Source organism: Cercospora kikuchii (assembly GCF_019650295.1).
Source record: "Cercospora kikuchii DNA, contig_00006, whole genome shotgun sequence".
NCBI lineage: Eukaryota > Fungi > Ascomycota > Dothideomycetes > Mycosphaerellales > Mycosphaerellaceae > Cercospora > Cercospora kikuchii.
The window spans coordinates 54,725-68,370 of NW_025408587.1; the positions used below are offsets into that span (position 1 = coordinate 54,725).

The 13,646-nt window shown below is 51.0% G+C and overlaps 6 protein-coding genes across 6 annotated transcripts; 4 read left to right on the forward strand and 2 right to left on the reverse strand.

Moving 5' to 3' along the window:
- Positions 1-100: 100 nt before the first annotated feature.
- On the forward strand, positions 101-2,074 carry CKM354_000896800 (uncharacterized protein; the record flags this gene model as incomplete). Its single annotated transcript, XM_044804369.1, has 4 exons — positions 101-815; positions 870-1,059; positions 1,120-1,522; positions 1,577-2,074. The coding sequence occupies 4 exons, from the start codon at positions 101-103 to the stop codon at positions 2,072-2,074; spliced, it is 1,806 nt and encodes a 601-aa protein (XP_044660304.1).
- A 507-nt stretch (positions 2,075-2,581) lies between these two features.
- CKM354_000896900 (uncharacterized protein) lies at positions 2,582-3,548 on the forward strand (the record flags this gene model as incomplete). Its single annotated transcript, XM_044804370.1, has 3 exons — positions 2,582-2,903; positions 2,960-3,281; positions 3,368-3,548. 3 exons carry the CDS (start codon positions 2,582-2,584, stop codon positions 3,546-3,548), a joined length of 825 nt encoding a protein of 274 aa, XP_044660305.1.
- Positions 3,549-4,253: 705 nt separating this feature from the next.
- On the forward strand, positions 4,254-4,742 carry CKM354_000897000 (uncharacterized protein; the record flags this gene model as incomplete). The annotated part of the gene is made up of 1 exon (XM_044804371.1): positions 4,254-4,742. One exon carries the CDS (start codon positions 4,254-4,256, stop codon positions 4,740-4,742), a length of 489 nt encoding a protein of 162 aa, XP_044660306.1.
- Positions 4,743-5,424: 682 nt separating this feature from the next.
- On the forward strand, positions 5,425-6,830 carry CKM354_000897100 (uncharacterized protein; the record flags this gene model as incomplete). Its single annotated transcript, XM_044804372.1, has 3 exons — positions 5,425-5,646; positions 5,719-5,927; positions 6,011-6,830. 3 exons carry the CDS (start codon positions 5,425-5,427, stop codon positions 6,828-6,830), a joined length of 1,251 nt encoding a protein of 416 aa, XP_044660307.1.
- A 37-nt stretch (positions 6,831-6,867) lies between these two features.
- Positions 6,868-7,946, reverse strand: CKM354_000897200 (tRNA dihydrouridine synthase; the record flags this gene model as incomplete). Its single annotated transcript, XM_044804373.1, has 2 exons — positions 6,868-7,822; positions 7,879-7,946. The coding sequence occupies 2 exons, from the start codon at positions 7,944-7,946 to the stop codon at positions 6,868-6,870; spliced, it is 1,023 nt and encodes a 340-aa protein (XP_044660308.1).
- Positions 7,947-8,139: 193 nt separating this feature from the next.
- On the reverse strand, positions 8,140-9,437 carry CKM354_000897300 (uncharacterized protein; the record flags this gene model as incomplete). Its single annotated transcript, XM_044804374.1, has 2 exons — positions 8,140-9,293; positions 9,353-9,437. The coding sequence occupies 2 exons, from the start codon at positions 9,435-9,437 to the stop codon at positions 8,140-8,142; spliced, it is 1,239 nt and encodes a 412-aa protein (XP_044660309.1).
- Between the last annotated feature and the right edge of the window lie 4,209 nt (positions 9,438-13,646).

Sequence of the window (13,646 nt, forward strand, 5' to 3'; positions counted from 1 at the left end):
CGCCTGGACATCAGTATGGGCCAAAGTTTCGCCCAGCTTTGCTATATCATCTATCGTTCTCGAGAGCAATTTGGACCGCAGCTGCACCGAGATCATCAAGATGTCTACTCGACAATTCTCAGTGCCTGTAGCTTTCACAGATATTGATCACGAACCCAAGAATACATGGACAGAATATGGCCCGCCCGAGAGACGAATTATCTCCAAGGGATGGACCAAGGACGAAGGACGTCGTCCCTTTCCTGTCAACGTAGTCTGGGAGAAGGACGTTCGTATCCCGCTCCGAGATGGTGTGGAACTGCTGGCAGACGTATTCCGTCCAGTGACATCGGACGAAACACCCGTCCCAGCAATCATGCCTTGGAGTCCATATGGCAAGACTGGCTCTGGAATGCAACAGCTTGACATGTTTCCTTGGAGAGTTGGAGTCCCTCGAAATGCAACAAGCGGTCTTGAAAAGTGGGAAGCTCCCGATCCTGCAGAATGGGTCGCTCGAGGGTACGCTATCGTCAACATTGATGCCCGCGGATCATTCAAGTCTGGCGGCGACTTCTTCGTATATGGGACCCAGGAGGGACGGGATGGCTACGACAGTATCGAGTGGATCGCGAAACAGCCTTGGTGCAACTCGAAAGTCGCAATGGCTGGCAATTCCTGGCTCGGTACGACGCAATGGTTCATTGCGGCAGAACAGCCACCTCATTTGGCTTGTATGGCGCCCTGGGAGGGTCTTGGTGACTACTACAGGGAGTCGATTTGTCGTGGAGGTATTCCGGATCATGCCTTTTGGGATGTGCTCATGGCTTGGACTTGTGGTGAGTAACTCTGCTTGGCACATTGTGAGCCTTTTCTGAACGTCCATCTGCCAGGACCAAACAGGCGCGAGGACGTCGCGGCTATGGTTGATCAGTATCCGTTGTGGAACGACTACTGGGAAGACAAGAAGCCGAAGCTGCGTGAAATTGCAGTGCCTATGTACGCGACCGCAAGCTACTCCACGGGCTTGCACACAGAAGGCTCATTGCGCGGCTTTCAGCTTGCTTCGTCGACTGAGAAATGGTATGTTCGCATCCCGATCACTGTCAATCGAGTTTCAGCGTACTCACCAGTTGATGACAGGCTACGTTGGACCACTACCCAAGAATGGCACGACATCTACCAGAAAGAAAACATTGACGACTTGCAGAGATTTTTCGACAAGTACATGAAAGGTATAGACAATGGCTGGGAGAAGACACCTAGAATCAGGCAATCTATGCTGGGCCATAATCGACCATCGGTGGTCAACCGACCAGCAACCGAGTATCCGCCTTCGGACTTTCGCTACGAAACATTGTACTTGGATGCTGCGACTGGAACTTTGACCGGAGCTCAAGTATCAGAAGAAGCCAACTCTGGATATCAAGCCGACTCGTCGACTGACGAAGGCTGCTTCTTCACGCACACATTTCACGAATACACTGAACTTTGTGGAATCTCAAAAGTCAAACTCTTCATGTCTACAGATGATCACAACGACATGGTAAGTCAACAGTCCTACCCTGCAGCATTGAGCATCCTAGCTCATACCATCTAGGACGTCTACGTCGTCCTCCGCAAACTCGACAAACACGGCACAGCCCTCTGGCACCAAAACATCCCCATGAAAGACCTCCCACCAGGCACAAACCCCTCAGATATTCCCAACGAAAACGTATGGCGCTACATCGGCCCCTCAGGGCGTCTCCGTGCATCTCATCGCGAGATCATCCAAGAAGGGCTTCCGAACCTTTCTACCTCTGAGTACAACGACCTCATGGGCCCAGCTTACGTCTACCATCCTCATACTTCGGAGCAGAAGCTGGCAAAAGGCGAGATCGTGGAATTGGAAATTAGTCTTTGGCCGGGTGGGATTGTATTTGATGCTGGAGAGTCTATGGGATTGGAAGTGAAAGGGAGACATCCGATTCTGCCTGAGTTTGAGGGTTTGGAGAAGAAGATTGTGAATTTCAATGTAGGGAGGCATAAGTTACATACTGGTGGGAAGTTTGATAGTCAGTTGCTTGTTAGTCTGAGGCGTGGCGAGAGGGAATGATGCGAAACACTAGCAGTAAAGAGGCTGAATCCTAAGGCTTGAACATATACGCGAAGGTAGAGACATCAACTAGACAGGAGGTAGAAACAGACGCCATCTTTGAATCGCTTAGCACGCAATTATTCAAAGATCGTTGGCTCACTCTGTCGGCCTCGGCTCACGATTATCGATATGGAATGTCTTATAAGCGTATGTGCACAAGAGTCGATAAGTACCGACAGGATGGGAAAGCAAAGCAGAAAGCCCAACGAGTATGGCAGACTCAGCCGCCTGAGGAACGGACATGTCATGGAATCTGCACGTTTCCAGCTTCGTCTCTTCTACAAACGGATTCTGAGCCAAGGCGGGATACATTCTTCCAAGACTTGGCGCATACATAGCGCTGCAGAGACCTTTGTTGCCTAAAGCAACAGTTCTTCATACATTCCTGTGAAGCCTCTGTCCTCAATCTGGCGCTCAAGTCACTTCAATTAATTCACAAGATAGCCGACGCATCGAGCTCACACGATGTCAGAATACGCGGAGGGTAGCGGCGACTTAGACGAATATTGCGATGCCTGGCCACCTGGATGTCTGCCAATATCGGGAACTGCGGACCTCTGCAATATCACCTATTCGCGTGCAGCATCCATTGCGGCCTTTCAAGACTACTACGACTTCCTGACGAGAATGTATCTCGATCCACAATATCTCATGACACCTCCCGAAGGTGGCTGGCCTGAGATTACTCCTGAGAATCTGAAAGACCTAAACAAGACCGACGAGGTCATTGCTCTGCTGCGCTTTCTTCCTTATGTACGAAAGCATCCCGATGGAACGCCTATTCACAGTTAGATTTTCCCTTTTCGACAAGTTACTGAGATTGCAGCTGATGTCTGTGTCTAGGCGCTGGTTTTTGTGTGTTCGCTGACTGGGCCTCGTACGCTCGAGACATCTCGAGACGTCCAGCACTGTACCCAGCAAGCGACGCAGCAAAGATCACAGAAGTTCCATTCGATCATGTGCCCCCTCATGTGATTGGTCTGGTAGAATCGAAATATCACAAGATGTTTCTGGACACCCACCTCGGAGTAATATATTTCTGCGGGACGGTATTTGGATATCCGGCGGTCATTTCTGACAAGGTCGAACAGCCAATCAAGCCTGTACAGGATGAGCCTCATGACTATCCCCCGAAGAAGAAGCTGATTGGCGCTCGGGCGGCGGTGTCAGCAATTGCTGTTGCGCAATCGCGGACTTCTTCGAAGTTTTGAAGCATCATTTTCGAGAGCTGAATTACATACCTTTGACTAGGGAAATCGTGGAAGAAAAGCATGCATTGACACATGAAGATGCTGAGGCTGGTAGGATGGTGTCAGAGATATTTCGGCGGCATGGCTGGCCTGCCTCGCAAGATTTCTCCAGGGAGCAATGCATGGCTGACGTGGAGAGACAAATCAAGGAGCATTACCCTGATAGATTCTTCGCACACTAAGCCTATGCGTGCCTGAAGAGGGCATTGCCAATTGTTAAGCTTGTCAAGAGACTGCAATATCTCTTGACTATGACTTGAAGATTGGATTGATGCCTTGACCCAGGACAGGAATTTCTACAGCGGCCTGCCAGCTTCACAGCATCGGGAAGGCCGTTACAGGTCTGCGCTTTCCTAAATGCTTTTGGACGACTGAGACTGGCAAGTAGTATTGACCGACCTCAAGGCGCAGATCGGCATATTCGATGTCGGCGACGATATGGGCCATGCGGTCGCGTCCGTATTGCGAAAGAGACCTCACGATCCCTCGCCGCCTTGGTCGATCATTCGTCCGCTTCATAGGCGTGCGGAACACGAGCATCGGAGAGGGTCGTCTCATTTTCAGGATCTCCCACGCACAGTTCGATGACTCCAATCTCCCCATGCTGTTAGATCTGCTCTCTGCCTTCTACTGCGACCTATCGCTGCTTCGTCCTTACTCCTGCTCGCAGTATGTGGCATAAAAAGGTCAGAAGAAACATAGTAGTCTGGAGTGCTGGAATTCAAGATTGTAAGGGACATTTCACCCGGATCCCAGCGGAGGGAGCTGTTCCTCTGACGGCACGAGCATATCGAATCGGTTCAGCGTGGAGAGACAATGACGATGCCAAACTCTCGACAACTTTCCAAGCCGCCTGCGCCATCGCTTTATCTTGTCACTTCGATCAGATGCAAGTCGTTTTGAGCCGTCTGGTCACTGGACGAGCTATGCTTCCACCCAGCCTACAAAATGTCGTGCGACCATGCCTCACAGAAGTACCTGTCCAAGTGCAGATTGAGCCAGAAGACACACTCGATCGCGTTGCATTGATCCTTCAGCGCCAATTTATCGAAGATTCTGCCAACGAATGTGCCGGCATGCAGGAGATCATTCGATGCTCAACCACTTGGCGGCAAGGCGACGAGGACTTTGGATGGCGTACGGCGTTCCAGCAGGGAGACATCGATGACTTTGAGTTTCTGGGCGAGAAAAGTCGGATTTCGGTCTTCGAGCATGCTTTGCTTCCACGTCCGCGACCGGAAATCTATGCGGCACCGAAGGGCAAGCTTTTACATTTGCAATTGATCGGCAACCGAAGGATTTTGCAGGAGGAGTCTGCACGCGAGATTCTGGGGATCTTGAAACGTGTTCTAGGGGATGGATTGCGCAGGGCGTGAGTGCCTCGCCAGCAACACAGGACCTTGCCCTAGTAGAGGCCGATCCTTGAGTGAGAATACTCCGATCCTTGACTTTGCAAACTAAGAGGGGTGAGATTTAGGGCTTTCAGCATCACCTACTTTCGCTTTCGGGACCGGACATTTATGTGAAGCCGAGCGCAAGTCACTGTATTTGCTCTCGACATGCAATTAAAAACTGATGTGTCGAGGGACTCTGCCTGTGAGATTCTCACGAGTTTGAGAACAGTTTCAAAAGATTAGTCTGGCCGGCCGTGACTGGCCAGACGCCGAGAGATCCTGACTCAAGAAAGACCTAAGACATTAGGGCTTGTTCGATATCATTTATGCGAGTTTATCCGAACATACCTTGCTCGCTCACTAACCGAATTGTTAGTCTAGCAGCTTGACTTGTCATCCTCCTGCTTGTCGATTCCTTGATTTTGCCCTGCAGGCCGAAATGGAACGAAATTGGAGGTTGCTCTTGATCCTGGCGAAGTTTTAGAATACTGCGGTATAGATAGCTAGGTGGTGCCAGATGCTGAGTGATGGATGCACACTTCTCCGACAACATCATGTCGTTGTATCGAAGCCTTCACCAACAGTCGTCCAACTCCCGGGTTTGTGTTGGTCCATTAGTCGCCTCGCGTCTTTTTGACGCCTGGTTTGCGGAACATTGTGCGACATGACGATGGTATTCATGCGCCACATGTTCGCACGACAGATGTTACTGGCTTCCTCCGCCCTCGCGACACTCTTGTTGGTTATTCTCATCCTCGAAGTGGCGCATCATTCAAGCTTGTCTGGATTCCAATTTGCAGAATGGAATATAACGGCAACACACAACGACACGACAGCACCACCGCTACCTGAGCTACTCGATGATGTATCAAATGCAACACTCGGGGTAGGTTGATTTTGTGGTTATAGAGCCTCGCCATATGGAGAATAGAGCAATGTTATTGACGCAAATTCGCAGTTCCAAAAGATCTTTGTCATTAATTTGGCGTCGAGGTCGGATCGAAGAGATTCTGCCAACCTTGCTGCTGTGCTTACGGGATTGAAGTTTGAATTCGTCGAAGCTGCCACGCACATCGACCAAAAGTTCATGCCGCCAGGCGCGGAAGATGTTGATCTCAAGGAAGGTGCAGCAGCGGCTTGGCGGTCGCATGTGGACATTCTTAGGCGGTATGTATGTTCTCTCCTTCGTTTCTCCGGGATACAACTATCTGCCTGCACGGATCGAGCTGACCACGACTTCCCGTGCGTAGAATAGTTGACGAAAACATCTCTTCAGCGTTGATACTTGAGGATGATGCCGATTGGGACATCCGTATTAAGTCACAGATGCGTGACTTCGCAAAGGCATCGAGAAGGCTTCTCCAACCACTAGTCAACGCAACTGACCAGCCGCTTGACCGGCGTTTTTCGCGACCACTACCGGTAAATTATGTGCTCGGTGACGCGAACACTACCGAGCCTACGACCTCTCCCTATGGCGACCTTGATCGCTGGGACATGCTCTGGATCGGTCATTGTGGCGTCTCGTTGCCTTTGCCTGGCAATGCAACCGCGATTAGTTCTCAAGCACGTGTCATGTTACCTCAGGAAATGACTGCACGTGTCATTATACCAAACGACATGACGGTCCCACCGCGTCGGTACATTCAGCGCGAATTCTCGGATCGTCAGCTTGTGAATCAGTATCCCGACTATACACGAGTTGTCGCTCGGACGCGAGGAGGGACCTGCTCGTTAGCCTATGGAGTCTCTCAGACCGGTGCTCGAAAGTTGCTGTGGGAAACCGGCATACGCGCTTTGACAGCACCGATGGACCTCATGTATCGCAGTCTATGCGATGGGACTTTCGGGAGGGACATGATAAACTGTCTTTCCCCTTCCCCGGCTCTCTTTGGCCACTATCGGCCACCGGGGCCTTCGTCAAAGTGGAGCAACATTGACGATTTGAGTGAGATGGAACAAAAGGACTATCCTACGTCAGGGAATGTTCGGTGGGGAGCAAGATTTAACATTCATAACATGGTAAATGGGAAGACGGACTATTGGGATCCGTTCGATGATGAAGAGTAGGAGAATTTGAGTAGCTCTCAAAAATCCAGCCGTCTTTTTAAATGAGTCCCCACTTGTCCTCCACAAAGTCGATGAGGTCTAGCAGGTCTCTGCATTCCATCAATCTCCTCTTTTCTTTCTTCGTAAAACCTTCCATGCGACCAGTCATATCGCTCACATGGTGTAGTACCAGCGGGAACGGCATCGGACACCTCACAGCCCAGCGTAAGAAGTCCTGCACGCATTTCGCAGGCACTTCATCATAACCCGCAAACATCGCCGGATTCTCCAAGATCCCTCTCGCAGCCATAACACCATCCGCCTCAGTCGACTCCGCAATCCTCTTGACATCAGACAGACAGTACGCATCCCCATTCGCCACCATCGGAACCTTCACCGCACTCCTCAACTCCCTCACGGCCTCATAATCTGGTTTCGTGCTACTCCTCTGACTCCTCGTCCTCCCATGCACCGTAATAAAATCCACCCCTGCATCCTGCACAGTCTCAACCCATCGCTTCGTAACCTTCAAATCCCTATGAATTCGAATCTTCACACTAACACTCTTTCCAAAACTTCCAACCCTCTCCTTTGCAGCCTTCACGATCCTCGCCACAACCTCGGGACTTTCCTGCAAAGCACATCCAATCCCCTCCTTAATCGCCCAGCTCTGCGGACACCCACAATTGAGATCCACCCCATCGACCCAAGGAGCAATCATTTCCGCAGCGCGAGCAAATTCTTCTGGATCTGAGGAGGCGAATTGTGCGATGACAGCCGTGTTCTTATCGTCTTTGGAACTTCCATTTTCGAGTGGATGAGTGGAGAAATCCGAATCTCTCGCAATGCCCGAGCGAATGAATTCGTGGGCCAGCATCATGGGCGTGAAAATGATATCGGCACCGTATTCTCTGAGCAGCATTCGGAAAGGTAACTTGCTATACCGGACCATGGGAGCCGAGACGTGAAGTGGACGGGCATCTTGTTTGGCTTTTGCGAAGAGGTCGAGGACGCTTTGGGCAAAAGTGTTAGGAGTGGCGGAAATGTGTTCCATGAAAGACAGACTGACCGTGGTCTACGTGGAGTGCTCCGGTTGCAGTTGGTGAGCGCATGCTCGGTCTCTGATATGCTGCCCATTTCATTCGAGTGGTGGAGTAATAGTGGAGTGCAGGGAGAGAAAGGTTCGGTTCTGAGAAATCGCCACGAGACGAGGTCAAAATAAGCTCAGCGTTCAGATCTTCAGAGCGGCATGTTCATTCCATCATCACAATCCTACAAAGTGAGGTTTCTAATATCACACAGTTCTCGCCACGTTCTTATCGTCACAACTTCACGCTCGACAAGCGAGCCTCTGTTGTGCTGCCGGACATAGCAGCTGTTCCTTCAGATACTCCGCAAATCCGCCCTCAACGCTTGCTGAAAAGCGCACATAATTGGCCATATTCGTGGAGCTCGTCACAGGTGGACAGTGCTCTACTATCGCCTGGACATCAAGCTCTTGCAGCTTGTTCAGCTCTTCCAAATACTGCAACCACTCCATTCCTTCATGTGTCTTCAGAAGTCGGAAATCCGCCGCAGAGTAGGTCGCAATGCGATCCCACCCTCGCTCGCCCGGTCTTCCTGCGACGACTCCTAGTTCTAGTCGTCGGAGGAAAATGTTGTTGTCCACGTTTGTCAGATACCGCAGCGCATTCTCCCACTCGCATTTGTCGAACTCTTTCAAGTAAGCCAAAGCCCGTTTTGTGAGTCTAATGCTCTTGATGCAGCTTCGCGTGAAAGGCGTGAGATCGCGGAGAAAGGGTATGATGGCCTCGATATGCGTATCGAAATCGAAGGTGTAACTCGAGTACATCAGTTCTGCGGCTTCGGCGTGAATCTGCTTGTTCGTTCGCAGAATGGCGAGGTTGTGTTCGATGCGAGGAACGTTGACGCAGTGGTATGTCGTTGCCATACATCGAGCAGCAAATCGGTCCGCTCGGACGCTGTAGCTCGTTCTCGCATGCGGTCGGTCTGCGTAGCGGCCTTTGTATCTCGTTGGATCGACTGTTCGAATGCGCAGAGTCGGATTCTTCAACAGATCTGGGCGTACTATTCCATCGTCGAACACCTGCCACTGATTGTAATCGACTGCGTCAACTGCGCTCGCATCGATTCTCTCGAAAGAGCAAAGAAGGTCGATGGCTCGCCGAGGAAAAATCAGGAGTGAGTATATGTGGAGACGAATTTCTGTAGGTAGTCGCAGAAACGGCGAGCCCATCGGCTCACGTCGCTGCCCCTCTGGGGATGCAGAAGGCATTCTGGGCAAAGAGTTGAGTGTGAGGAATCGGGGTCTCTGTTGTCTGGGTGCTGTCGTCTCGATGGAAGGAGAAAGTGTGGCCGTCCTGGCAGTATTCAAACCACCATTATTCGCAGGATGATAGAAGGGATCCCGATTCTGTGACCGAGTCTCGTGGTGCTCTCGACAGCTGGTGTATAAAGGCCTCACTGATTCGGGGTCAGCCAAAATGTCCCTCGGGCCCATCAATGTCCATAATGCCACGCACTGACGGTGGTGCTAAGGTTCTCGCTCCTGCCCTCAGCTGCATGCCAGACTGTCGCCGGCGGGCGACTCTGCTGTGAGCTCGCCATCTCGTCCTGAAGGGCGGCGCGGAAGCTTAAAAGGAGGTGATTCTGTTCACTTCGCGTCAAAATATCGGCTCGGCATGCTCATGCCACGCGAAACGCGTTCTGTTTGGCTGGGCTCGCGGCGTCCGAGATGGCGGCACGCAATTGGTGTGGTGGTATCTACGACTCGGGTGTACGAATCGAAAAATCGTGGATGAGTCTCGGAGCGTATGCAGGATGATTCTAGTCTCCCTCCTAGCGATGAAATGGGGTGAAGCGGGCTTGTACGAGACAGGTGCTTATCGATGACGGGAGAGGATGACGCGATGTTTTCTCCTACGCTCATGGTCGCTTGGCGGAAATGCCACGAACTCCTCGTCTGCTGCGCTGGCATGTACACGACATCATCCCACGTTCTACGGCAGAGCAGCAAGGAGCGTGGGAAGATCGACTCTGTTTCGTGTCATGCGGCTGAGATGCATGAGAGAAACACACGTTGCGCCGCCATCGCGTGATCAGTCATCCGCCTCGTCCCGGGGCTTGTCCATCGCTTTCCTCCACCATTTCTGCCCGCCAATGAAACTGCTCCGCTTTCGGACTTCATCTTGAGGTATACGCCGACTCTGGTCACGCTTGTAGTAAAAGGATTCTTTTGGCTGTATACATGCCTATGGTTTCCAAGGCGTGATCACTGACTTCCTACTTTCCGAAGCCTCGATAGCCGCTTTCAAACGCGGGTCCATTATGATCTTGTTGGCTTCGGCCCCTGGGCCACAGCATTTGGTATGAGCAATAACTACCCGATCGCAGTTGATCAAGTCGTTTGGAGATATCTGAGCAAGGAACTCAGCTGACACTTGACTCTGCCTTCCAAAATCCCGCGCGGCAACTCTCCTGAGAAAACATGGCCGTGTCATAGGCGTTCCTCGACCTCCTGGAAACTTGGTGTCGAAGCTGAGCCTTAATTGGAGCTTACTGGAATGGCGAGAGTTCTTCGCAGAAAACGGCTATACAGAAAGACTGGCCATTCTCTGCATTCCCTTCTCTTGCTACGGCAAACCTTCTGGTCAAGTGCTATCAGCAACCTGTGGCATCGACGTTGGCTTCCTGTGGTTCCTGACCATTTCTTACCGGATCTAAGCGTGTCACCTTTCTCCTTCCGCAGAAGGCTCGATGGGCTGGAAACGTTGTAAGCGAGTCGTGAAAGCAGGACAGAGTAATCTACCAGCAGGCTTGATGGAGGGCAGTAGAAGACTTAGAGACCCTTGGTCCACGAAAAAGATATGTTAACTGACTCTTGCCATGTAGCGGCGGTTGGAATGCAATGGTCTCGAAACCTCCTTCGCTGCCACTGTTCGTAATGAGTCACGGCAAGACGACGGAAGAATCGCGTACGCCCGGCCGCCCAAGACTGGACGTTTCCCCATACGTGCGGACTGGCATACATTACAAGCCGAAGAAATTCGATGTTCGGTTCGTGTTACCCACGCTATAGACATCTCCCAACACACTTGCACTTACATCGACATGAGCACCAAAAGATCTCAGGAAATCATTGTGAATCTGCTGTCACTTCCTACAGCATAGTTACCGCAAAGCTCTGCTAGACGCAGGTGAATGCAAAAGTTGTTGCTGGTGGCGCCGCTATCTCCGTGGTCAAGGTATCATTCGCTTCCTGTACCATTTGGAACGCATTTGGTATTCGGGAATTTTTCAACCATGTGCCAACGCCGACCAGCATCGAGCAGTCTGGACTTCCACGCCGACATTCTGGAAAGCATAGAGCCTCAGCTCGCCCAGGCCCGACTGGACCGAGGTCGACTGTGCTGTAAGTCAGCCAAGCCGCACTGTGAACTAGTGCGCGCGGCTGAACACTAGCACTCAGAGATATATTTACGCGGCAGGCTATTGATGAGCGGCACTTGGACATGTAGAAGCATCTCGAGTCCTGCCAGCCAAGATGTTCCTGCAAGTATAACGGTTTGCACGCTTCTCGAATGCTTGTATCAATACGCTCAAAGGTCATATTAACTTTTAACTTCAACCACTCGCAGGAGGACTAACAACGTAGAGCACAAATCGGAAGAGAGGAGAATAGCATGAGCAGCTCGCAAGGGACTTTCGGGAGCATGACCTTGTACCCGGCAAGCGCTTGCCACCGAGCCCGATCTGAGGTCTCGAACTTGATGGCGAGACCTCAACACAGCGAGTGCAGTGGCACTTGAACTAAAGTTCCTCTACAAAACACTGTGATAGCGTGTGCAAAGTGTACGAAGCTGGCGGAAAATCTTCTTGCCACTCTTTCACTTGCCGGTCTCGCCAGATTTCGTCTCTGCAAGGCCAGCGCCAAGTCGCCTAAAGTTCGCCAAGCCGACGATAGAAACAGAGTCGATGGAAGACGAAACGCCGTAACGTGAACTGATCTAGCTGCCAAGCTTCCACTCCCAGCCCCTGCTCGGCGTGATGGGCTCGAGGCATCCCCTAGCGGGTCGTTCCTGTATACGATCATGTTTTCCCCCGCTGGAAAATGGTTGCAGGTGGCAGCACGAGTACAAGAATGTGCTTGAGACTGTCATTACTGCAGCATCAACTTCATTCTCACTACCCTCACAACTTCCTGATCATGAAATAACTGTCGAGCTTCGCGATCACGGCGTTGGTGTCGTTGCTGTTAGGAGCTGTCAATGCAGACTACGTAAATGTCACTTTTGTATGCTGCATGTGCCATCTTCTTGATCCTAATAGGAGGTATGCAGACTATATGCGGTCAAACTGAGGGTCTTCCGGGCTATTGTAACGTTTACCTAGAGAATAGAGAGTACACCTATAAACGCACTCGGTGCCGGGCGGTAAGCTATTCTATACCAGCGCTACTCGCCTTAAAGATGTGTTGCAGACTAAGTTTTTATGGTTAGGCCAAGCCATGTAATGTAGTAGGCAATGGCTGTTGGTTGAACGCAGAGTTTATTGAAGGCGGATGATACTCGAACTGTAGCTGAGGGTCTATGGGTCCCGGCTCTGAGCAACGGAAATGAGTTCATCGAGGTACTCGGAATTGATAGAGTGTGATTGAATTACGATGCATGTACTATACTCCATCTGTTCCAACGTCCGCATGGAGTCCACTATAGCGTCTAGCGCGATCGCATTTGGTTCGACTCCTGAGCGGCATCGTACCTGCCAGGAAACCTTTCATATCTGGACCTCCAATTTTCGAGGCCGCTTGGTCGGCTCACCCAAGCATTTCGAAGCCTTACGAGTTGCGGCTTTATGTAAGACTACTCCCGCTGAATAAGTGAGAGATCAAGATTCGTATGTTCTATATTGTGAGAATCAACAAGGTGTGCTACCATGAGTGACCGGGTGCGCGTGTCAGACCGTTTGGCGGACGGATGTGTTAGCAGTCTGCAACACATTCGATGCCAATCTCAGCGCCCTGCAGTCTGTCACAATTGATAGGCATGTTCAGCTACGAAGTCGGCGTACTATACATACATGTAAAGCAGCTAAGACTGGTCCGACTGTTTGATGACAAAAGATCTATTCTCTTTACTGTGTAAGCAGCTTCTACCTGATTGTTAGTTTTACCGCAGGCAAGGTGCTAGTAAGTCGACACCGGAAATCCATAATGGTTATAGCTATCGGTTGTGTCCTGTTCTGCATGTATGCGAATCAGACCGGTACCGTTTTACTGTCCTCCCTGCACATAGTCGCCGCAAAGTTCGGAACAAATTTGGAGATGGTCAAAGTAGTGCTTAGAATGGAAGTTCAGCTGGCCTCTCGTGGTTTCTTGGGGCGAAGGTTCAGAAGTACAAAAAAAGGTAGTATTGCGGCTGGGGAGACCATCTGGACAAGCTTGCATAGCAACGACAATACAGGGAAGGACCCACAGCTGACAGTACATCCGGTTCTGATGTCTTGTTGTCGAATGGCTCAAGCGTGGAGGATATTGTGACAATATGCGTTGACGATCGCTAGCATCGCGCTGCCTGCGTCCTTGGCTTGATTTTTGGCTACAGTACACATTAGCTATGATACGCACCGAGCGCATGACTGAAGGTATCTTCCAAGACAGTCAACGCACATGTCTCCACTTTTTTTTTAGGACGCTATCAAAGGGCAGGAATGTTGCTGACGATCGATCAGAGGGTGCAATTGCAATGGCTTGAGATTCGGGCTGAGGCTGCTTCGCACAAAGGTGTCAGTGCTAAATGGCACCCGCATCTCGAAGAC